The sequence below is a fragment of the Dendrobates tinctorius genome, unplaced genomic scaffold (assembly GCF_039654945.1).
Source record: "Dendrobates tinctorius isolate UK_male_01 unplaced genomic scaffold, ASM3965494v1 ptg000034l, whole genome shotgun sequence".
NCBI classification, from domain to species: domain Eukaryota; kingdom Metazoa; phylum Chordata; class Amphibia; order Anura; family Dendrobatidae; genus Dendrobates; species Dendrobates tinctorius.
In genome coordinates, this window is record NW_027361702.1 from 17,883,625 (window position 1) to 17,910,201 (window position 26,577).

At 42.4% G+C, this 26,577-nt stretch overlaps 1 protein-coding gene across 1 annotated transcript in view; it reads right to left on the bottom strand.

The window, feature by feature from the left end:
* Positions 1-26,577, bottom strand: part of PAPPA (pappalysin 1) — a 482,150-nt gene that overhangs the window by 337,414 nt on the left and 118,159 nt on the right. The window contains exons 3-5 of the mRNA XM_073573135.1: positions 12,595-12,740; positions 11,006-11,305; positions 809-1,001 (exon numbers count right to left, since the gene is read on the bottom strand). Coding sequence (XP_073429236.1) covers positions 809-1,001; positions 11,006-11,305; positions 12,595-12,740 — 639 coding nt within the window. The remainder of the gene's footprint in view (positions 1-808; positions 1,002-11,005; positions 11,306-12,594; positions 12,741-26,577) is intronic.

Sequence of the window (26,577 nt, forward strand, 5' to 3'; positions counted from 1 at the left end):
GCTGGCGCTTTCCTTTCTTCTTGCCATTGTTATCCTTCCTCCCTGCTTAGTGTGGCTGACGCATCCTACATCGTCTGCACAGGCATACGTCTCTCTGCCCTGCCGAGGGCAGAGGAAAGCTTTACTTTTGGGTCATCAGCAATCTTTGGCCATTCCCGGCGTGTGCGCATTATAATATTTTGCTCTACCGTCAGTGATCGCAAGAAGAGAGGACGCACTGGATCAAGACCAAAGACGCCCATTGGATTTGAGAGCCCTGTCTGTGATTATTATATAAGCACTTTTTTGGATCTGCTGACAGGATTGGGGACTTTTGTTACAGTCTTATAGTATGCTGTAAAAAGGCCCCTGTGGTGGTGACCATAATTCGTATGAAATAGCCTGGTGACAGGTTCCCTTTAAACTGAGAATCTCTTCCAAATTGTGCTGATCCACCGATTCTGGAACAGTTTTTCTTTTTCTTCTGTGTTCCTCAATTCCACAGTTATGGTTCATGGTGATAAAGGTCCAAATTTTCCCTTCAACCAACTGGACGTATTCCGCAGAAATTCCTTAAGGGCATTTGCTTTTTGTCCTCAGCTGATGGCCAATCAAAACATCTATGCACGTAGAAGTTACCGTGGTTTTCTCTCAGTTAGTTGAAGGTGGGAAAATGTGCACTTTCATTACTAGGAGGCATAACTTTGGAATGGAGGAGACTGGAGAAAAAGAAAAACTAAGTGGAGCAGTACTAATTGGAGGAGGGATTTGGGGTAAGTTTAAGAAATTTAGTCTAAACTAAATTACATAACCTCCTATAAATGTTCACCTTTCAAAAATGTATCCATCAATGGGTGGAAACCACTCCAGGGTGACTGAGGTAAAGGTGTGCTGCACAATCTGTGGCGCAATCGCTACCGGTGACGGTTTGAAGGATGGCTGCCAGCCCGGATATACCAAGTCTAGATAGCAGTGCATTCGGGCAACTTGGTTGGGAGTGAAGGAGTCCGTGCAGTCATCATCTGAAATGAAAACCAAGAAATAGATATAAGTGCTGTTGTGGCACGGTCCACCTTAAACACCTGAATGCAAACAGAACCTGCAGATTTTGAAATAGTTGAAAGTTAATGATCTGTGAATGAGTTTGTTCAGTCATCACTTTTGCAGGATAAGTCGAACAAAAGCTTTTACTCCCTCCTCTCCAAGTGCAGAAAACCAACCTGAAAAATTAGAGGTCACATCAAGGTTCGTGATAATTCACAAAGCTTTTCTCAGAAGAGACATTTAAATCTCTGATCTTCCTGTCAACCCAGAAAAGGGTAGCTTCCAACTTTACGTAGGTCTGTAAATGTGCGCAGTTGGCCTAGCCCAGTGTTTTGCGCTGTCGTGGAAATCTCCAGTTAATGCTATTGTACAATACGAAGCATCTTCTGAAGAACATGGCATTAAAAGTTAATTTCATTAGCTATAAATTCCCAGTGCACATAGTAAAATGGCTTTAGCCTACTAATAGTGAAGCAAATATACAAGTAGAGTGAGGACGCATCTAGCGACTCTACTTGCAAGGTTCTGTCATTGATGTTAAACATTTTTGTCATTAGCTTTAAGACTACATTCCAGGATTTCCTCAATAATTGATGCGCTTTATGTGAGTGTCCTGTAAAAAGCCATAAGTATTTGCCAAGAAAAGCACCACTTAAAAACCTTTAATAGACATCATAAACCAGAAATAAGACATAAAGCTCCCTGCACTGGAGAAAAAGTGTTTAAGTTAATGAGTTACCATACAGAACTTTTTTTTCAAAGAGGAAAGAGAAGCTTAAAATGAACACAAGTAAAATGTTTAGGGCATTATAGAACATTGGAGTACAAGAAGAACAACAATATTGTGTCCTTCTTGTGCCTTCAAAACATCTCTGTCGAGTCGTTGGCTCAAAAAGATCTCTGAAGGTGTCCTGAGGTATCGGGCGCCAAGATATCAGAAGCAGGCTCTTTACAGTGGTTTTCCAGGACCGGGTGTTTTATCACTAAAAAAAATTGGCCATACACATTAGATGGCTGTCAACTGCATGGTGCTTCAGCTGATCACTCAGCTGACAGTCATCTTAGCTGACTCTCCCATACACTGGAGATTCGGCCTGGAGCTCCTGTGTTCTCTATGAGAAAGCCACTGATTAACATGTTGGCCGGTGGCTTATCTCTGGGAGAACAATGCGATCAGCTGTCCAAAATCAGACACAAGCCATCAATATGTCTCATGGTCATCATAAGGACGGGTTCAGCTGACATTAGTCTAATGTGTATGGGGACCTTAAGTGTACTCTCAGTCACATATATTTCTAATTTACTTCTTGCAACTAAACAGCTCACTTCAATATGCTGAAAAAGATAGTGGACAGCACCTCCGTAAATCATACATTGATCTATTGCCACTAGGCAAAAATACATATAACTGAACATGAGGTTCTTAGTTTAACATTCGGATCACACTGTATGAAGCCCACTGCCACGTCATTGCGAACGTCTTAGTGGATCCCTATAGTCCTAACCTCTTAGTGGGTCCCTATCACTGTTTAACCACGTAAACAGCTCAATTCGATTGCTACATTAATGCAGTCCTCAGCATTTCCTATGATTTGACATTCCTACATCGTGCCCAATACCTGCGGCCAGAGGTGGGATCAGCATATCACCAGTCACATGCTAGACTGACTTGATAGATTGATCTTAAAAAGCTGACAGAATGCATGGTTAGATGTGCAGACGATCCTGCTCATCCGAGAATGAGACTTCACAAGCGATGTTGCTCCAGCAGAGTTGGCTGGAATTGATACAAACCATCAAAGCTGAAAGAGTTATTGTACGTGCCACCTGCAGCACTGTGCTTGCATGCTGCTTTGGCTGGATTCACACATCCGTGTGGCAGGCCAAGTACAGACCGCAAAGCATGGACGAGTCGCGGATTACCTGACCCAAACTCAACAGTCTCATTTATGACTAAGAGGCTGCTGAGTTCAGATCAGGAATCTCGCTGCCCATCCTTGCATTGCGGACAATACTTGGACCATGAGACATGCATGTGTGATTCCAGCCTAATGCCAAAGTCTAATTGCTTGTACAGAGGGTTGTATAGTGGTGGGAATAGCAGCATAATGGATGGCACAACAGGATCGAGGGAGGTGAAGAAGGTTCATTAGAGAATGGCGCAGTGAGACAGGTCTTGCCAGGTATAATGTCTGGACACAAGGGGAGATAACAGGCTGAGAAGACTACGGTATAAAGACATCTGGGAAATGTAGTTTTCAGTCAGGAAATGCTGCAACTGGGAATCGCCCACTGTCAACTAACCTGGTGTGCAGCAGAAGATACTAGCCACCCAGGGCAAATGGAGCATTTGAAAAAATTAAGAATATTGATTTTTAATTTTCATGTTCCTTAAATTATTCCTAAACAATGTGTTGCAGGGCATGCTATCCTGCTAGAAGAAGACATGGACATTAGAGAGTGATATTGCCATGAAAGTCTGGCCTATTATCCTGGTGTCTTCTTTTCCCCAGTTATGCAACGAAAATGCACCTAACTGTCCACATTTGTCGGCGCCTATCTGAAAGATTAAAAGACGCATTAGTGCTTATGAAGCGTTGAAGGCCACCATGGCTCTGGCCATATGTATAGATAGATTCCCCAGGGATAGATCTGTTGTGACTCCTGTTATGAATGGGTCACAGAGGAGGATAAAGCAAAACAAGCTAAGTCACAGAAAACCAGAGAGGTTGGTAACTATGCAGATTGCAGATCCCTGATCCTACTACACAACTAGCAGCAGCCGTGGAGCGTACCTACGATGATCCTAGACGCCTCATCACGGCCGGAGGACTAAATAAGTCTAAAGCAAGAAAAGGGGAAAACTAACTGCCCCGGAGCAGACCCTAAAGGAAAGACAGCCCCCACACATGTATTGACGGTGAAACAAGATGAAAGCACAAACACAGGCAGGAAAATAGGCTGAGCAAACGATGGGGCCCAAACTAACCAGAGAGGAAAGGAAAGGAAAGACACTGTCTGCAACCTGCAAAAAACCCTACAAAAATAATGTCCAACACTTCTGATAGCAAAAATAACCCTGAAGTCACTAGACTTCTCCCATTATATCAGCACTCTGAAATATTCTGAGACAGAGCAAAAAGAGGCCAAACTAGTAAGGGACAAAAAGCAAATTGGCAAATACAGATAAATAAGAGCGGAAATTCAGCACAGCCCCCAGCCGGGGCTGGCTGACCACACAAGAAACTGAATAGACCAACAAAATCAAGTGTGAACATTAGCAGAAAAACTTAGCTTTAGATGACTGGAACAGAGCTGAAAACCAAGAGCTGACCAGCCAGAAGGAATCACCAGCAACAGAATAGGGCGTTGTCTGTCTTAAATCCAATCTGAGACTCCTGAGGTCCAATCGTCATCCTCATTCTCAGGTGGTAGATCTCCACCGATCAAATCAGCCTCACTACCTCCTGTTACCACCAGAGGGAGTCTGGAAGGAGAACTCACAACTGGTGAACCAGAGAATGAACTCACAACAGACTCCATCCCCTATGGTACTACCTAAAGCTGAAGTTCTACCTGTGCACTCTGTAGAACCGATGCAGTTAGGTGGGCCTATCTTCTGTATGGGTCTCTAGTGGTTTGTTGCAAAATGGGCTTGTGTGTTTTCTGTGGTCAAAAGGGTAATTTCATTGGGCTCTTTTCTTCTTTACCAAAAGCACAAAAAGTTGTTGGAAAAGTTTTAACCCCAGGTTTTGTGGAGCAATACACATTATATCACCTCCACATGTGTACCTCAGATTATCTTACCTGCTTTAGTGGTTATAGGTATGAAAACTGAGATAATATCTATCCTCTTGGAGAGTGGGGCAGAAGTCAATATGGTGAATGCTTGGTTCCCACAGGACCTTGTTTTTTTCCTGTAGTATGCTGGTGAAGTCCATCCCCATATTTCCAATTGACTCTGCACCTCTCGGTCAGGGAAATGTTATGCAAGTAGTGCATAATGTCAACCTGTGCATAGGTGCTCTTCACAGCGTGCTCCTTTCTTGCTATATCTTGTAAGGTCGCCAACTGTAAGGCCTTCCCTGTCTAACTGTGCATAATCTAGTTATTGACTGGCTTTCCAGAGAAAGAGTCAAGTGGAGTGATTTCTGCAAAAACAATTGTCTGAGTACAATCTTTTGTACTGTTTCCACTAAAACTATACCCTTTTTAATGCCTGTATTTGTGGATGTGCTCTCAGAAAAAGAGTGCCAGGAACTGCTTCCACACTGTGTGTATGATTGCCCTGTAAACTTGCTCCCTGGAGCTAAATTACCCAAGACTAGTGATGGGTGAATCCATGGATGTTCAGGTTCAGCAGGTTGGGCCGAGCATTTTAAAATAGTTTGTTTTGTGTACAAGAACTGTACCCGAATTTGGACCCCATTCAAATGAATGGGGGGGCCCAACATCCAGTGTTTCCCATGCTGTCATCTATGTGACAAAATGAGAAACATCAGCTTTAATTGGCGGTAACCTTTCAAGTTACCGCCGGTCAGAGAGCTGCAGATCCCATGCTGTCATACAAATGACAACGTCTGAGCCAGCAGCTGTGAGCAGTGGTGAAAAGAACTTTCTCACTAACACTGATGTCAGTGAGGTCTCCGGAGTTCATCGACTATGAACTCTGCTCAACTTACTGACGTCACTGCTCGGTGCTGCAGTAACATCGTCAGTCTCTGCTCAGTGTTTCTGATCTATATTCAAGGCTAAGAACTCACATCATGCCAGCTCTCAGCCATGAAATCCAGATGTAGCAGAGTTGAAGCTCATCGTAGGGCATGTATGGATTATCTTCTTGTCGGACAGTTGAGGAATATGTTTTTTATTTTTCATTTTTTTAAATAAATGGATAAAAGAGGGTGGAGAGTTTAATTTCAAATAAAGGACTTTATTCTGGATGTGTCTTCTTTATTACAATAAGACTATGGCGTTAGTAATGGGGGTGTCTTACAGACGCTTCTCCATTACTAACCTCGGGGCTTGATGTCATCTGACATTAATAATAATAATAATAATAATAATAATAATAATAACAATAATAATAATAATAATAATTTTATTTCTATAGTATCAACATATTCCTCAGCACTTTACATTTTAGAGGGGACTTGTAAAGACAATAAACATTACAGCATAACATTAAACACATAGATCAAAACAGATACCAAGCGAAATGAGGGCCCTGCTCGCAAGCTTACAATCTGACAATAAAAAAAATCTGACATTGACCTCAAAAATATTACCCCACTTGCCATCACACCAGTACAAGTGGGAAGAGTGGAGGCTATGTGCCAGAATTGGTGCATCTTATGAATGCGCCATTTCTGGGGCTGCTGAGAGCTGATGTTCTTAATCTGGGAGGGGACCAATATCCATAACCCTTTCCTAGGCTATTAATATCAGCCCACAGATGTCTGTTTAGCCTTTGTTGGTTCTTGCACATAGGGGAGACTCCATGGAATTTTTTTTGGCTAGGCCAAGTGCTGCTAGCAGGTTTTGCTGTCGCACACCACCAGGCACTCATCTGACTGCTCTTTCATCCCAGTCCACTGCTCTTGAGCAGTGCACACCTGATTTTATCTGGAACATGTGTGTGCAGGGCAGCGATGGCTCGCCAGGAGAAGTAGTAGTGGCTGGGAACAACATATAGTGTAACAGCCACTGCCATCAGATTTTTTAAACTGTTCGTTTCCACCAGACGGAATGGAAGCATTTAGATGGAGAGTAATTTTGAAATGCTGAAATTGATGAGCATGGGTGGTTAGGGGCAAATTTAGTTTTTCTCTAAAATGTTTGATGGATGGAGAGATGAACAGTTCCATGGGACAGTGTGGAGAGGCTTCTTGACACTAGTGATGGTGGCAGTGTCACATCCTCTCTTTGTGGGGAGGCAGGTGGCCCTGTTGATTGTGAGCGGGGGAAGAGTATATATGACAGTAGGTTTCAGTTACCCCTGTCTGTCTCTGTGTCTTTTTTCCCTTACATTTCTGTCCCATGCCTCAGATTAGGGTTTAACAAGAGCAAAATAAGTTTGGAGACCCAGGCCTCTCTACCATCAAGAGTATTCATTGGACAGGTATAGTTGGGGCTTCAGTTTTAGGCCCGTGTTCCTTACTTCAGACCGTCACATTGTGACAGTTGGACACCCAACCGCAGCTCTATTTATTCTTTGTAGGGCTGCTTAAATCAGCCAAGAACTCTGCAGTCACATAGGAAATCAATAGAGCAGCGGTTGAGCACTCACATTGCCGCTCCTTTCTAACAGGAATGAAAATTCCAGCAATTGGACCCTCACCAATCAACAAGTTATCATATATCTTGAGGACAGGTGATAGCTTACTTTCACTAGACAACCCCTTTAAGTTTATGTATGACACATTTACATGGAACATTATTTTTGCAAAGCATAACCCCTTTAATTCCAGTCAAAACTAAATTTTCAACTGTAGTTTAAATAGGATGGCCATTTTCTAATAAATGTTGCTCAACTATTGTGAAATAACTTGTGCGTAATGGCACAATAATGCTTTATTTTATACTTTAATTTATTTATTAGTCAAATTAAGCAAAATTAATAATAATTAAACCCATCACATTTTGAGTAGTCTGCCAGCTCCTTGCATATGTTATGCCTTCTATTCTTTTCAGGAGAATTTCTGTTTATCAAAGGAATATGGAGATATTTTTAAGGTTCGGTAAACACTTCTGTAAAAATCCTCTGGAGATTCAATCTCATGAGCAACATAACATTTTGCCAACAGGCTGTCTGGTTTTTTTTGGCAGCCCCTCACACCTTGTCACTATGTCAGCTTGGGTTTTGGAAACCATTGGTACTTGGGTATCTTTGGTCCCTTTGTTACCTGTTCAGGTTTCTTACAGGGTCTTGTCAAAGTTTAGTCGGTTCTAACTTCATTCCTTGACTTGCTCCACCCCTAAAACATTGGAAAAAGTGCTAAAAAATTTCCAAAGTTGTCCAGTTTTATTAATGGTAAATAACTTGTTCCTCAAATCTTCAGGCTTTTTAGCATCTCTTAAACACTTCAGGCTTTCAAAGACGCCAAGTATTTAAAAGAAGTAACATGTCTATTCCTCAGGCATTTTCCTTTAGGAAGACGATCCATACTTTACAATTGAGGTCAACACGAAGGCTAAACAATGCCTGGAAGATGCTGGGCTAAAACATCAAAAAGCACTTTATGAAACTACCAAAAAACGCTAGCAAAAAATGGCCAGGCTTACAAAATACCAAGAAAACACCAGAAAACAGAATGATTTCTGAAGGACCTCCCACTGAAAAAAATGCAGTGGGAACATACTGAAAGATTGTCTGGGGTTGTAAGGAGTAGAAGTGGAAGCTTTGCTTTAGTAATCTATACCTTCTGTTCTATTGCACTTAGTATGAATACTGTGTAATAGCATTTTAGTCCAGGAGTTGTTTTCAGATCTGGCTGCTTGAACGATATGGTGGGCTAGGAGAATTTTGTCTGGTCATCGCAGTCGGCTGAGGGTAGGGCCAGCAAAGGCCACATGCCAAGGAAGTCTGTTTTCATGACACAGCTGAGTAGTAGTGATGGTGCCAGCAGACATTACATGGAATTCTTTGTGGGGGTTCCACCAGTGTATGATTACCTAAGAGAGCCTTCAATTTAAGTATGTTCCATGTCTGGGAGAGCACAAATGGAAGAGGAAGGGCCCCCACCTCTTAATGTTCGTAGTGTTCTACAACCCTCAAAGTCTTTGATCAAAGAGAGGTTGCCTGAGTAAACAATCCAAGTGCCATCCTGACGCTTGTGCCAGACTTTTTAGTTATTGCACCTGGTATTGTGCCACATTGAGAACTTGCCCTGTGCTCCTTATTGCATTCCACTGAGCACCTACAGGCTGGATTTTTCTCGTCGACCACAGCGGTTATTCCATTCTAGCCAAGTCCTAATCTGCACAACACTGAAGCATTATCTTGCTGTGAAATGATTTTATTTAACAATCTAAATTTACCCAAATTATATTTTATGATGTATTAAAGTGTGTTTCTCCTGGTGGCCATTTACGATGCCATCAGTCCAGCTCGAGATATTTGCATTTGCACTGGTCTTCCATCATGCTTTACAGGTGTTGTGGACATGTTTCGGAGAGTCAAGGACAATATTCAAAATATTTTACTGCTCATGAGATTGAATCAATTATTTCAGTCTTGGATACTTTAGGCTTGCAAATGCTTATTTACTGTGAGAAATATAAACTAGGTACGTCCTTGCTACATAAAACTGGGAGAACCATCGTAATATTGGAAAGAATTTAATTCATGGCCCTATGTGGACAGGTGTTCAGCATTCTTGGATATTTTATTTTGAGAACCTAATGTATATTTTATGACACTTTGCTCACATTAAAAACAGTGCATTAACAAAATTGAAATTTCAACCACGTCCTGAACTTTTGGACCTACACCTTCACTACCGCAACATGCCAGACAAAATTCCTTTATCTGTATCAGACATTAGCCCTATCTTTTGAACTGATTATTAAAAGAGATTGTTTTATTTTAGTAAAAATAGGGCCCCGATGCAGGTTCTTATAAAAAAAACAAGCTGCAGCTGATCCTGATGTCTAGTAGGGGCTGTGATGCTGCAGTCACATCAACAGTGCAGCTATCAATCAGTGACCTCAGCGGCTCAGAAATGGGTGTTCCGTCTAAATGGGTAGAGCCCATGATCATTGCCACAGTAATGAAGACAACAAAAACTGCTGAGGCTTATTTCTTTATTTTAACCTGCAGCTGGGTACATTCATTTACCAATATTTTAATTCTCAAATTGTGTTATGAAAAGGGAAGAGATAAGAAGGATTTTCAGCTTCACTGAAGGATCAGTTTACAGCTTCTCAACATAGACGTCTGAGTGGTAAAGTGAATTCTGAAAGCATATTGCGTTTAATGTAGAAACAATATTTTAATAGAACGGTGTTGGAAAAATGGAGCGTCAAGCACTATAAATATAGAATAAGAATAGATTAAAGAAAAAAACACAATAATATTCAAGGGTGGATATTCACTTTGAGGCATCATTTACAAACTATTAACAGGCTTATTTTCAAATCTAAATCTTTGCTGAAGTTAACTTTTGATTTTCAATATTATAAATGGGAGCTGTGTAGAGATGAGTGAATCTAGCAAAATTCGAATTTGCCTGTTCATGAGTTATTTGATTCACAGAGAATTTATTCTCCACAAATGCAATGTCCTTTTCTGTACTCTGAGGTCTCTCCAGACCCCAAAACATAATAAAAGTATGATGGAAAAAAATGAAAAAAATCCTTACACTCACCTCACCACTCCCCTCTCCGTCTACTCCACTCTTCATAGTCACCCGTCCGGTCTTCACATGCCTGTCACTAGTGCTTAACTCTCCAGATCTCTCACACTAGACTGGGACTTCAGGCTTGGATGAGACTCAGTAGGGTTATGTGCTTGCATGCACAAGGTCATGGCGCACACCGCGATGTCATTACTACGTGACCCTTTGTGTGCTTGTGCAGAATCCTCCCAGGCCTCAAAGTTTTAAGTCCTGGCCCAATGTGAGAGGCCTATGGATATCAGCGTGAATGGTGGTGATCTGAAGATGAGGCGAAGAGCGGATGGGTGATGCAGAAGAGCCGGAGAGGTGAGAGGTAAGATGAGTATAAGGATTTTTTTTATTTTTCAACATTTTGATGGCTTTCAGAAAAATGTCAGCCAGTGGCCGCCGCCATTCTGCTGAATCCGCAAGAAAGCGAATTACAAAAAAATCCACATTTTGCCGAATGTGGATTTCTGTAAAATTCTAGTAGAGTTCAATTCAGCTCAAATTAATTTGCTCATCTCTAGAATTGGGATGTTCATTTCATGATCACAATATATTTGTATACACATATATGTATATACCTGGATGACGTAACCTACCTGCGTAACTCATGTAGTTATTATAAGGCGTGTTGAGAAAAGTTTGAAAGCCACAAGTGTCATTTCCTGGTCCCGGTCCAGGGTCTCCACATGTTTTATGCTTTGGGGATGGGTTGGTATCATGGCAGAGATCTCCTGTTTCATAGGAGGGATCTGTTTCCATACAGGGGTCACTACAAGAGAGAATCTCTGAAATACCACGGAAGACATGGTACAGTCCCAAGCTATGACCGATTTCATGGATCATGGTATGTGTGTGGCCAGGAACTCCAAAGAATGATGGATTCATAACAATACCCCCTGTAACAAAAACATTATATATTTTTTAAATGAATCATCTTAGATTTACTGAAACAAATGAGAACATTTTTGGAAAGTAGAGTAAAGAAATTCCTTTGTCTAAATGGCTATGTACAGTTATTTCCGGCTACTTGATAATGTAGTCCATTTTAAAACACCTATGAGATAATGTTGCAGTCAGAGCTCAAAAAATTGAAACGCTGTGAAATAATGTCACATCTAGAAAAGAAGTATTAATGATACTACATTAAACTGACTGCTAATTTATAGAACATTTATCTAACAACAACATGGACAATTTATAGCTGTGGTGGACAATTTTTCCCAACTAATATGAAAATGTTAGCGACTGGTACGAAAAAGAAGCAAAATCACCTTTCTATATATTTTATATACTTTGGAATACAAAACCGGTACTTTCCCCCAAACACATTACATTAAATTCAGCCGGACGCACCGATTTCGGTGGATTCATCTATTATGTATTGGGGCTTCCGGATTCTCAACAAGGAGGTAATACTGGGGGAGAGAAGGAATGGACTGTTTGAATTTATACACTTGATCCTTTTGTTCTTCCCTCTTCCAATTAAAAACACTGAACGCTTGGCGAAGCCATATGTTCACGTCCATTTGGGGGGTTGGGTGAGATGGCTGTCAGCCAAACACATATTTGGCCGACAGCTATCGAAGGTATTTGGGCTCAAAGAGAACACTTGGACAAGTCAAAAATGGATATGTATGAGTTGGTTGGGAGAGATGGCTGTAAGCCAACCACCAGTTTGGCCAATAGAAAGCCAAAATCACCTTTAATTTGGGGATATATGGATAATTACTAGAGTCAAAAATGAAAAATATTCAGTACAATTTCTTTTACTCCTTCTCCAACTCAGTTTGCTATCTATTGTCAATTTGAACATTCCAATACTAAATGTACCCTTAGACCAGAGAACGAGCATTTGCTCAACAGCTACCTCTCCCGACTACACCATACAAATAAGTTAAAGTGTTATCAATAAGAATAAGTTCCTACCTATCTCTGGGGCGTAAAAAACAACAACAAAAATTGAGTGTTTAAAATAAAATTGTCCAATTCTTCTCTTCACCATGATCATTGTTCTTATCAGTTTTGGATGGGTTGTTAGCCACTTGCGGCAGAACAATTTATATGTCTCCACTTTTCACCAGAATGAGAACCTCAATTAGAGCTATTTTGTGAGACAACCAAATTAAATATTATAAAACCAGATTTTGACTTTAGAATATAGAAATGGACAAAAAGTACCACGTACCAAGATGAGTAAGAACCTCTTTCTCCCAAGGCCATGTGGCGACCCCAGCCAGCTCCTCATCTGATGAGTTTGCAAAGAAAATGTTTAGCTGAGTTGATCCAGTCACATTGAGCCGATGCTTCAACTCATTTAAATCCAAGTAAGCCCTGCAACATAAACATTATTATGATTTTATGACCTTCTCTATAGAAATAATTTTTCAATGTGACAGTGATAATGATAATCAAATAAATAATCTCTTTTAAGAAAGCTTGCTCATTGACCTTGAGGAAGGCCATCATTATCATTACTCAAACATTTGCATCAAAGGGATTACTGTCAAATGCTAACATGAAATATCTTCCATCGGACCCAAATCTAGAGAGGTTCCTAACACTCAGTAATGTTAAAAAACAAGATCAAAATAATGTAGATTTAAGTAAGTCGACATTTCAGCTGAAATATATGTTGCCATTCTTGGCACTCTAAGAAAAATTTTTTAAAACACATTATTTATCCAGCTAAAGTCCCACATACATATTATAGACCAGTGTTCTCCAAATCCAATACTCAAGAGCCACCATCAGATCATGTTTTTAGGATATCCTTAGTTTTTCACAGATGATGGAATTATCAGACAGGCTACACTAAGGCGGTTCTAAAAATGATATAGCTCTTGAGGTGGGGAACACTGCATTAGACTAATGTTGATGTCAACGGGTTTGGCCAACACTCTAATGTGTATGGGGGCATCAACCAACTGATGATGTTGATCAGGCATGTCCGATTTTGGACTGCTGATTGATTCGTTCTCCCGGTGATAAACCGTCAGCAGAGATGTTTGTTGACGGCTTTCTCAGAAAGTACAGATGAGCACTCAGAGCAGTGAGTGCTCCTGTGTGTTTGAGAAATGTCTGAGATGGCTGCCGGCCAAACGATCGGACGAAGAATCATTTGGCTGACACCTGTCTAAGGCTATGTGCACACGTAGTCTGATGTCCTGCGGATTTTTGCTGGGCAGATTTGGAAAAATCCGCAGGTAAATTCTCAGGTCAAAAGTCCTGCGGTTTACCTGCGGATTAGCCTGCAGTTTAGCCCTGCGGTTTCACACCTCTACAATGGAGAAGGTGTGAAACTGCAGCTGAATTCACACAAAGCATTGACATGCTGCGGATCTGAACCCGCAGCAAATCCGCACGGAAAAATCCACAGCATGTGCACAGCATTTTTCAGTTTACCATTGAAAACAATGTTACTGTACAATGCACCTAAATCTGCTGCGGACCCACAGAGCCTGAAATGCTGCGGATCCACAGCAAAATCCGCACCGTGTGCACATAGCCTATTGTGCATGACTGGCTATCAGGTAGAGGCATTATGGAGACAAGATGACAAATACACCTAAATCCTTGGACTATTGTGATAAACCCTTTTAACTATCCTGTTAGCCTGTTAGCTACGGTATGGGATTTGTACGCTATGTCCATGTCCTGGAGGTCTTACTATGGTTACTATTTATTCCTTACAACAAATAGGTTATATTGACGTCTACAAAGGAAGGTAACATAAAATATTAAGTGACTGTTTTTCCTCTGATTTGTTAATTGATTTTTTTTTAAACCATGAGCTTACTCTGATACAGCACTTTTCGTAGCCCAGCCCTGTGGCTGATAATTTATCATAGCTCCATTAATTCTTTAGTACATACCATTGTTGATACAAGTTTGGAATTCACTGTCAGAAAGTAAGAAGAGAAAGCTAGATGCTCCTCTGTCTTAAAGACTAAGTATCAGGATTGACAACCTTGTTGATTTTCCCATTGAGGGCAAATGGATGTACTTTAAAGCACCTACTGTACTATTGCCAAACTTTGCCCTCAATATCTTTTAAGCAGTGTAAAAGTAATACAAAATCATCCCTAGGAAGTGAGATGTTGCTGTGGTTTTCTAACTATTCTGGCTTTAATTAACTTTTTTCCCATGCTACAAATGTGGCCAAAAACTAGTTATCTAATCATTGTGCCAACACAAACCGTATTACACAGATCAAAATGATTGCTCCAAGAATCAGTGGTAATTATTCAAAAAGAATAATTTATAATATTATATACTAGCTTGGCCCATGCGAAATTTTTGCACATTGGTCGTCAGGGGCACAGGCAATTTCAGAATAAGCAAGCTGGTCAAATATAAATGTATTTCATGAACTGGTGAACACAGACAGGTATTTATATATGTAGATTGGTAATACAATAAATTGTTTTGATAAGTAGAGGCCATAAAATATTTTCCGGTTGAGGTGCCACCTGAAGGTCATTGTGTCTTTCTGCAGGTTTATGAAAATGAATGTTTAAACTGTATTTAGTGATAAAATCATGAATGTGTGGTTTGTTAGGCTGTTTTATTGCTGAAGGGAGCAAGTTTACCTTTCAAATGGTGTATTGTGTGTGTGGGGCAAAGTAATCAGCGAAAAAGCAGTGCATGTTTACAAATGTATTGGTAGTGTGCTTTGGGGTACTGTGGTGCCACCTGCTGTTCATTTTTCCATACAGCAGGTTTATGAAAATTAATGTTTAAACTGTATTTTGTGATCAAATCGTGGATGTGTGGTTTGTTTGGCTATTTTCTTGCTGAAGGGGGCAAGTTTACCTTTCAAATGGTGTATCATTTGTGTGTGTGGGTGCAGTATGAATGGTGATACAAAGGAATCACCGAAAAACAGTGTTTAGAAATAATAGAAAAGATAACACTGTGTTATCAAAGTTTTGCCCCTCGGACAATTTTGAGTGTTCCTGAAAGATTTTTTTCATGCTGATTTCAGAAATGACTTTTGATTTCAGCAATGACTTTAGATTTTTCCTATCACGTAAAGTTTTTGAGAAATGATACGAAACATTATAATATTCTGTTATAATTCTAAAAACTCGTGTATGAACTTTTTCTGAAACAGTATATTTTGAATTTTCCACTGAAATAACATGAATTGCTGATCTACACAGATGCAAGCACTTATTATGCAAATTCCGCGCAGGCGCAGTGAATCATTCGGCTGACCGTGTACGGAGCATACCACATCTCCTGGGCAGGGAAGGAATCAAAAGACAATACTGACATACTTAGAGCATGGCTGAGTGGATCACGACCTTTAATGCCGTTCGCTTTCCCAACGATATGGAGAGAGCAGAGAGATCATGTAACTGATTGCTACTTCTGTCTTACAAATGTAACAGGATATTCAGCAAAGAACAATAAATCAATAGAATATCCTAATCTTCCATCACCCATAAGACCAGTGCCACACGATGAAAGTCTTCGTGTTCCAAAGCCGCCCAAAGTATGGACAATGGAGGATGACGAAGATGAACTAACTGTAGTGAAACTTCCACCAGGTGGAGCTGGTGAGGGAAGAGAGGTTACACACTACTGGTAACAACACTGAACAACCGCACACGTGTCACAGGTAATGAGAGAGAATGGTCAGACGAACCGAGTCAGAAACTATCAGGAGCAGACGTACCAAAAGCAGCAGCAATACACGTAGTCAAAATGCCGAGGATCAGAAAGCCAAAACATGAGAATAGGGTCCAAAAACGTGAGGTGAAATACGTGGTCGGGGTACAAGCCGGGGAATCAAATGCCAGAGAGGGACCGTAGCAGCAGAGATGAATACCAAGAGATGGGGTCAGAGATCAGTCCGGGTCATACACGTGGATAAAAGTCAAAGGCAGGAGCACCAAGGTACAAGGGTCAGAGGCTCTAAGCTGGAAGCTTGAGCTATCAATAACACTGGTCAGCAGGCTGTGACAGACTGAAATAGCCCAGCTAGCTCCAGAACGAGGCTGAGGAGATTAACCCCCGCATGTCCAGTCCAGAATGAAGACAGCAGAAAATAAACTCCGGCTGGATCATGACACTAACAATGTCAGTGGAAAACTAAACTGCTGCAGACCTATATTTTGAGCCTTCTACATCTAATCCATATCTGTTTAGTCAAGCTGATCTGATGACTTGGTCAGAGATTTGAAATTGTCAAAGAGGCAGGCAGAATTATTAGGATCAAGGCTACAAGAATGGAATATGTTATGATACGGTCACCGAGCAGGATTACCATGGAATTAGCTAAGCAACCAGGAAACCAGAAAGGTTGGCAACTTAGCAGATTGCAGACCCCTAAACCTAACAACACAACTAGCATTAGCCGTTGGACGTGCTTACGATGCCTTAGAAGCCTCGGCACAGCCAAAGAGTTAACTAGGCCTAAAGCAAGAAAGGGGAAAGCTAAACTGCCCTGGAGTAGAACCCCAAAGGAATAGATAGACCCCAAACATTTGTCAGTGAGAAAAGATGAGGCACAAACGCAGGCAGAAAATAGAGTGAGCAAACGATGGGGCCCAAACTGTCTAGATAGGACAGGACAGAAAAGATACTGTCTGCAATCACGAAAAAACCCTAAAAAATCTAACACGTCTGATATACAAAAACACTGAGGCCACACGACCTCTCCCCCACTAGATCAGCATTCTGGTGTGAACTGGAAGCAAAGCAAAAGATACTAATATAACAGGGAATTAGCAATAATGAACAGAATGACATAAGCTGTGACATATGAGCGGGGTCCAGCACAAATCCCCGCAGGGAATAATGCTGAACCCACACAGCAAAGCAGAAAGCAGAGATAGGCAAAAACTATATCAAATGCAAAAGATTACAGCAAAATAACTTATCAGAATGATGCAAGACCAAGGAAGGGAAAAGGCAGACTTCACAATGCACAGGAAGAGAAACCAAATCACCAGCAGCAACTGAAGGAAGTTTGCTCACTTAAATCCTCCCAGTCTGTAACCCCTGACTTCCAATCATCGTCTTCAGGTGATAGACTTCTGTCAACACGACCAGCTCCACTACCCGCATCAATCACCAGAGGGAGCCCCGACTCAGAAGTCAGATCAAGAGAGTTCACAACAGGAATCTCTTATTACCAGGAACAAGAGTTTCTGTTTTTCGCAGTCAAGAAGACCTTAATCAATTTTTCAACCATGTCAACAGTTTAACCTTTTGCAATGACGTCTTGGGGTTGTTTGGTGGTCTTGCATGCGAACATGACCCGAGGGAATGGCGACTGTTCATTGACTCATCAGTTTTAAGTCAGAAGGCTGTTTTACTACATAACGGAAATATCTATCCTTCTATACCTATTAGAAAATCCATACACATGAAAGAAACGTACGAGAATATGGAGTTACTGTTGACCCACATTAATTATAGAAATTATAACTGGAACATATGTGGTGATCTGAAAGTTGTTGCACTTCTTCTTGGACTGCAGCTTGGATATACCAAGTATTGTTGTTTTATTTGTGAGTGTGACAGTCATGTGTGGCGCCCTGTGTCTTTGCTGCCACAAAATGATTAAATATGTACTGTTTTGTATGTGTTTTGTAAGCAATAGGAGTTATGCTTTCTCTGCCAGAGACCACTATACACACAATTTTACCTCACTCCCTTACTTCCCTGAAGCTTAGAGCTTTGGAGATGTACCCTAACTGGGAGGGGGAGGAGTTGAGATGTTGTTTCTGTGAAGAAGATGGTGGAGAAAATGGAGAATGCTCCTGGAAGCCATAACATGTGCTCCCTCCAGGAGCAAAGTTTAAATGAATCAAAAAATCAGTCCCTAGGCCATCCATGCTTTTAGAGCAGGGTGGTAAGCTAAGAGACTGTGTGGGTTTATACAACGAACAGCAGAGTGTTTTCCCCCAGGAAGACTACAGAAAACTAGGATCAGTGAAGGATTGTGCAAGAAGAAACTTGTGCCTCACACAGGATCCAAGCTGTAAGTTGCCAAGGGAAGAAAACACAGTGAGTAGTTGCTGTACTGGAAGTTTCAAAGTCCGGGATGCCTTGGTCCCTGAAGGGATAGAATAGCAGGAAGGTTACACCGAGTCTTAGCAGAGAGAAGGATAACTCCCATCTTTCAGAGCAGACTGTAAACCTGGTGAGAGTTGTAATATCTCCTCTGGACTGCAAATGAAGTACAGTAAATGATAAAGCGACTTTCCTTGTCTCCTGCCTTATTACTCCGTGCCATTTACTTCCATCACAATCTCTGGGAGTCAACCCTGGTTGGAGGGGGTTAAACATCTGCACTGCCATCACCATCTTCCCCCCCGGGATCATCTGCAGTGCCGGCTATCCTACAGTCGAACACTCCAACTGGCGTCACGTGCTCTTTTTCAACTTTCTTTTATTTTTACTTTCTTTTTCAGCCCCCATTTCACTGTCCCTGGAGCACAGGCACCGGGCACGGACACCACCCCTGAGACCTCCTGAATCTAACGCTGCCCGGCGACCTGAGTGTCCCGCTCTGGGCAAGACACGTGTACGAGAAATGCACTATTTCAGAAAGGACTGGCCACTCCGCGAAAACCTGGTTGCTGGACAGAAGAATGTTAAACATAATCCTCTTGTTGATCCAGCAAAGATATTTCTCCCTCCTTTGCATATTAAACTTGGGCTTATGAAGAATTTTGTCAAAGCAATGATCAAAGAATCGGAAGCCTTTTCTTACTTGCGACAGAAATTTCCAAGAATAAGTTATGCAAAGATTAAAGAAGTTATTTTTATTGGCCCACAGATCAGAGATATAATGAATGGCAGTATATTTGATGGTCTTTTGCAAGGTGCTGAACAAGTGGCATGGAGAGCCTTTAAAGATGTGACCTTCAACTTCCTTGGCAACAGCAGGGCACCGAACTTTGAACAACTCATGGACACAGCATATCATTTGCTGAAATGCAATATGTCACTAAAAATGCATTTTCTACATTCTCACTTGGACTTTTTCCCAGCCAATCTTGGTGCCGTTAGCGATGAACATGGTGATAGATTTCACCAAGATATTGTGCTGATGGTACCATGGAAAGTGGAGTACGTCAATGCTGGCTGACTATTGCTGGAATCTTATTCGAGATATATATCTATATGTATTATAAACGAAAGTTCTCTGAAAAACACTTTTGAACAATTGCTTTTGCTACTGACATTGATGCACATTTATGTAGTGTCTCGGATGTCATAATGTAGACTATAAACTGTTGTTTCTTAACCCCTTACTGCCAGCTGATGGAATAGTACGTTAGCTGGCAGTATCCCCCGCTTCGAGGTGGGCTCTGGTGGTGAGCACAGTTTTTTGTTTCGCTTTTTTGCTAGGTTCAATAAAGGCAAAAACGTAGCTACCATTATGATTCTCCAGGTCATTACGAGTTCATAAACACCAAATATGACTAGGTTCTCTGTTAGGCCTCTTTCACACATCAGGTTTTCGCCGTCAGGTGCGATCCGGCGCTTTTGACAAAAACCGGATCCGGCGAAATGCAATGCCGCATCCGGTTTCCCCCCCATTGACTTGCATTAGAGCCAGATCGAGCCGGATGGCCATGCGTTTCATCCGATTTTTGCCGGATCCGGCAATGTGTCGCGATCCGGCGTCTGGAAAAAACGGCTACTGTAACGTTTTTTGTCTCCGGCGAAAAAGCCGGACACGCCGGATCTGGCGTGTCTGGCTTTTTCACACAATGAAAGCCTATGAGCGCCGCAATGCGCCTGATCTGGCGACAGCCGGATCCGGTGGCCGGATCCGGTTTTTTTGGTCTGAGCATGCTCAGTAGCTCTGCCCACAAGACATATATAAAAGCAAGACAGTGGGACCCTCAGCCACACCCAACATGCCACCCAAGCCAAGAACCAGGAGCAGGAGAAGGCAGGAGACATCTGCAGCAGCACCATCAGCACCACCCCAAATGGAGCAGCATGCTGAACAACGGGAGGGGAGTCCAGCAGCAGATGAGAGACGGTAATTATCAAATCCCCCATTCCTCCAAACTAGGGCTATGTAATATCAAGATATTCATTGGCCCGTTGTTTCTCTTTATTCAACAGCCGCCCAAGAGATGCAGCAGCAGCAGCAGCAGCAATGGCAGCAGCAGGAACACCACCCACAGCCATGGAGTCTGGCCAGCAGGAAGACAGCACATCTTCTTCTGGGAGCCCTCCCTCGCATCGTCAGCGTTTGACGGTAAGTTTTTATTTCCAAAATCCATCATCTCTGTAATATATGTCTATTCATTGCCTTTTATTTCAAAACAGGAATCACAAGATGAAGAGGAGCTCCCAGAAGAAGAAGGAAGGGGTGGACAGACACATGGAGTGGGCTCACAATTGGTAAGATTTTGGCATCAAACGCAGAAACACAACATCACACTACACACAACACATAGAAAACAATGTTCTGCAGACCACACACAGCAATCAAATGCCTACATCCAAAGACATAACATTTTTTGTTTTCTTCTCTAGTCTTCCCAATCTGGTGCTCGGCCAAGAGGTCCTTGCAGTGCCTCCCAGGGTCGTCGGCGACAGCAACGCGGCGGTCACCAGCGTGTAAGCATAAATATTTTTGCTTTGTTTTTTTGCACTTTTTATTTCATTTCTTTTGTGGAGGCTAATTATGTTATTTTTGTCTTTTTCTTTAACAGCCTTCACAGCGTGCTCCCGACTCTGACGGTGAGGATGGAGGAATCGATGTGGACCACCTCATCGATCTCGTCAGAGAAAGGGAGCCGCTCTGGAATATGGCTGACCGCCGCCACGCTGACCTTATCATTACCCGACGACTCTGGGAGGAAATCTGTTCGCTCCTTGTGGACCGCTGGGAGGACCTCGAAGCTCGGGCCCAGATTAAAGAGCGTAAGTATATACAGTACCGGTTGCTTGATTTAAACCAGTGTTTCCCGAACTCCAGTCCTCGTGGTACCCACGGATCATGTGTTCAGGATTTCTATTTACTTTGGAAATCCTGAAAACATGACCCCTGGGGACCATGAGGACTGGAGTTTGGAAAACACTGATGTTGTATACTAACCACTTTGTCCTTTCTCGTTTCAGGGGAGAGAATTGTGAAGCAGTGGCGGTCTGTGAGGGATCGTTTCAAGGAGGAGTTCCTCCGGGATACAATGGTCACCAGAAGGTAAATATTACACACCACATGTGACAAAAAAATGTTTAGATGTAACTTTTATTTTTCAGCCAGGGCCATACCATGTCACTATTTTAATTGTTTTTTTTTCTCTTTATTCCACAGCACGGTGAGCAGCACTCGGGAGCCTGCACGATTGGACCCTTCTGAGGCGATCCCTGAGGAGACCGGCACCGAGGGACACTTCGACCGCCCCGGTACATCTGCACCTTACCAGCCTTCCCACACATTCGACCCATCTGTCCCATCCACCAGCACAGGAGCATCGTGGCCGCCTACATTACATGAAGCTGCTGGTGAGGAGATCGCTTTCCCTTTACCCCACCCTTCTGCCCCTGCCACCTCTAGTACACCTGCGGGTACTGGGCGGCAGCGGCAGAGGGGTCAGGAAAAGAGCTATGCGCCAGAGTTCTTGCATCTGAATGCATCTTTCCAGAACTGTCTAAAAGTCTTGTCAGAGCAAATCTCCGCAGGCTTTCAGCAGATCAACTCCAGCATTCTGGAGGTGAAGACACTTCTGCAAACCATGCATTCAGAAGCAAGATCTTCGCCAAACCACACCTTTTTCAGGTCTGTTGTGGAGCGCATGGAAACGCTCTCTCCTACCCAGCAGATGCATGTAATGCATTCATGCCACGGTGCTCTCCAGCACGTTACCTCCCAACCTCCTTCTCCCACCACAGTAGTTCCTCCACCTGCACCCCCTCCAGCCACTTTCCATCCTCCCCCTCCTATTACATCTGCACCCCCTCCAGCCACTTTCCATCCTCCCCCTCCTATTACATACCATCCACCTCCCCAGTACCAGCAACCTCCCCAGTACCAGCAACCTCCCCAGTACCAGACATCTCCCCACTTCCAGCAACCTGCCCCATACCAAACTCCTTCCCCGTACCAAACTCCTTCCCTGTACCAAACTCCTTCCCCGTACCAAACTCCTTCCCCATACAACTTGCCATCAACATCATCTGCTCCTACAGTCCCTGCCCAACCCTCCACTCCACCGCCCACCACCTCTTCTGCCTCCCACATGTCCACCCATTCTGTAGCTTTTTCCACACCTTCACCTCTAACTGTTCCTTCCCCACCACGATCCCAATCCTCTCTCCACACTCCCAGTGTCGAAGTGTCCCGCAGCCCCTCCAGCAGTATTTCCACCCCACACTACACAGATTTATGATGTGTTTTGTAATAAAAATGCCCTTTATTAAAAAAGTTTTTTGAACTTTAAAAACAGTTTACAAAAAAAAAATATTTTAAATAAAAGTTAAATTATTGTTTACACTGGTTGTCTGTCATTTCTTTCTGCGGCGAAATATGTTTAAAAAAAAAGGTTAAATACAGGGTATTTAAAAGGTAAAAAGGTATTCAAAACCAGGTATATAACTGTGGGTAAAATTTAGCTTTTTGCCACAGTTGTGTTCCTGGTTGTGTTTGAAGCAAAGTATTTCACCTAAAAAGTTGTGTTTATTGTTGGTGATTTCCTAACAATGTACACAACTTTTGTAAAAAGGTGAAATACTTTGCATAAAACACAACCAGGTACACACCTGTGGCCTAAAGCTAAAAATAGAGACCATGACAAGATAGCCAACTTTGGTTGGCAAAGGTATATACTGTTGGTCCAGAAGGTACACAAGTTTGGTTAAGGGCACAAATCTTTCACACTCTGTCATCCTGCCAGTGTACTCTGCCGTGAGGTGACATAAAGTATAGTGCAAAATTGTCCCTCATTACTGAAACCGTCACAGAACTTCTAGTGGTAATGTCATGGTAATCTTGCAAGGTGGTTTCTTCAGAGGTGTCCTCAATAGAAATGGGTTCCTTGCAGATAACAAAATTGTGGAGTACCACGCAAGCTTTGATCACCTCGTCCACAGTTTCTGTCTTGAGGTTGATCGCAGTCAATAGGACCCGCCATTTGGCTGTCAGAATACCAAAGGTACATTCAACCATTCTTCTTGCTCTTGTGAGGCGGTAATTAAAAATGTGTTTTGTTCTTGTCAATCCTCTGCTAGAGTATGGTTTCAAAAGGTGTTCTGACAGCTGGAAGGCTTCATCCCCTACACAGACAAATGGCATAGGTGGACCAGATGTTTGCGGCAGCGGTCTAGGTGGTGGGAACTGGAAGGTGTTTCCATACAGTTTACGCCCCATGGCAGACAGTTTGAAAACTTGAGAGTCATTGGAGCGGCCATAGGCCCCAATATCAACAGCAATAAATTTGTATTCCGCGTCAGCGATGGCCATGAGGACAATTGAAAAATATTTCTTGTAATTGAAATATTCCGATCCCGATCTGGCTGGCTTTACAATGCGGATATGTTTCCCGTCCACAGCGCCCAAGCAGTTGGGAAACTGACATATCTGTTGAAACTTGTCAGCAATTTCAATCCACCTCTCTGTTGTGGGCTCTGGTAAAAACTCTTCAGCTAAGGAGTCCCACAGTGCACGGCATGTGTACTTCACTATTCCAGATATGGTGGAAATCCCGAGTCTGTACTGGAAATGCAGTGACAAAAGGGATTCTCCAGTTGCAACAAATCTGTGGGGAATTAAAAAACAATCAATTAGTTTTAAATCACAGCATTACATACCAAAACTCAGCTATAACACTTGGAGATACAAACTACCACCAACAAGATTGCAGTGAAAGTGTGCTCTGATGCGAGCACATCCATTAAATGTGGCTTACCTTAAAGTCACCATCAGACGCTCTGCGGGTGAAACAGAGAAGCGGCAATAATTGTCCGCTTTTCTTATGAGGTGTGCAATGCGCTCCACCAAGTAATCAAAATTCTCCATTTTCATCCGAACATATCCAAAAAATGTATCCGGGTTTCGTCGAAGGTCCATGCAGAGTGTAGAATAGACCCCACGCGTCATTCTCTTGGCTGTGATGGGGTGGATCCACAAACGTCGTCTACGATGCCTGATGCGCTGCTGTCTCGCTCTCTCCTTCTCCAGAACAATCACCCTCAAATGATTCGCCTCCGCTATAAAATCCGCCAAATTCTTCAAAATATTTCCAATCACAACATCCATCTTCGCCAGTAACTTGCTCTTCTCTCCAACCTGCACTTTCTCCTCTACAACCTGTCAAAGAAGGCTGTAGGAACACGCTATATATAGTTTTCCAGTAGCCAATCCCGTTCGGAAGGCCACAAGGGGTGTTTTTAAAAACCGGATCCGGCGTAATCCGTCGAAAAACGGATAGAAAAACGGATGAACCGGATGAGACGGATCCGGTTTTGTCTGTCAAGAACAAGACGGATCCGGCAGAAAACCGGATCCGTCACATCCGGTTTTACAAAACATTTGCCGGATCCGGCGTTCCGGCACGACGCCGGATCGCGCCTGACGCCGAAAACCTGATGTGTGAAAGTAGCCTAATCTAAGTGGTGAAAAAAATTCCAAAGTTTGCTAAAAAAAAAAAAAAAACATGCGCAATTTTTCAGGACCCGTAGCATCTTCATTTTTCGTGATCTGGGGTTGAGTGATGGCTTATTTTTTGCAGTCCGATGTGAAGTTTTTAATGATACCACTTTTGTGCAGATACATTCTTTTGATCGCCCGTTATTCCATTTTAATGCAATGTCGCAGTGACCAAAAAAAACGTAATTCTGGCGTTTTGAATTTTTTTACGCCGTTTAGCGATCGGGTTTATGATGTTTTTATTGATAGATCGGGCGATTATGAACGTGGCGATACCTAATATGTGTATGTGTGATTTTTTTTAATAGTTTTATTTTGATTGGGGTGAAAGGGGGGTGATCTGAACTTTTAGGTTTTTTTATTTTTAAATATTTTTTATTTTTACATTTAGGCATGTTTCAATAGCCTCCATAGGAGGCTTGAAGCGTGCACAACCCAATCGGCTCTGCTACATATGGGCGATGAGCAGATCGCCCATATGTAGCAGATTTTCTGCAGTGCTTTGAGCGCCGGTCATCGGGCGGCGCTCAAAGCGATCTGCCTGCAACAACCATAGAGATCTCTATGAGACCTCTGGTTGTACAGGCAATGCATCTCCGACCCCCAATCACGTGACGGGGTTGGCGATGAGCTCACTTCGGCCCGGCGGCCGGAAGCTCTAGTTACATGCCCGTTGTCAGTGCTTGACAGTGGGATTTAACTAGTTAATAGGCGTGGGCGGATGACGGTTCCGCCCGCACCTATTGCAGGCACATGTCAGCTGTTAATAACAGCTGACATGTTGCGGCTTTAAGGTGGGCTCACCGCCAGAGCCCACCTCAAAGCAGGGGAGTCTGCCTGCTGATGTACTATCCCGTCAGCAGTCAGAAAGGGGTTAATCAATAATTACTCTAATTATTCATTAAACAAGATACCTAAATTAATATTACATAAAAGCAGAGGTAAATTTGTGTACTAGGGTCAGGATATTTTTGCACGCAGCTGAACAGTGCCCTCAAGAATCAATGTTACTGGTGGGCCTTTGCCAACCCAGTCTAACACTGTGGTCTGTATATATTTTCAGATAAACCATACAGTATGGTTAGAAATGAGTTTGTTTTAAACCACAGTCTTAAAAAATATTTTTTTCTGGAAGCTACAAGTGGCAGTGATAAGTGGGAAACTTTTTTTCATGAACAAAGCTGTGGAGCAGGCGAGCTTCTTCTCTTTTGAAGGGACTACCTCAAGATCATGTGTGTCCATGTGTCCTCTCAAGGAATATTGATGTCATTAAAGGGTGTCTCCAGTTTGGGACTTCCCTGTGTGAACCGGAATAACCAACAGATTTGATGAACCCAGTGCAAAAATAAATTATATGGTGAGCCATTCACATAATAATAATAATAATAATAATAATAATAAATTTTATTTTTATAGCGCCGACATATTCCGCAGCACTTTACATTTCAGAGGGGATTTGTACAGACAATAGACATTACAGCATAACAATAATCACATACAGTAGATTATAACAAATACCAAGAGGAGTGAGGGCCCTGC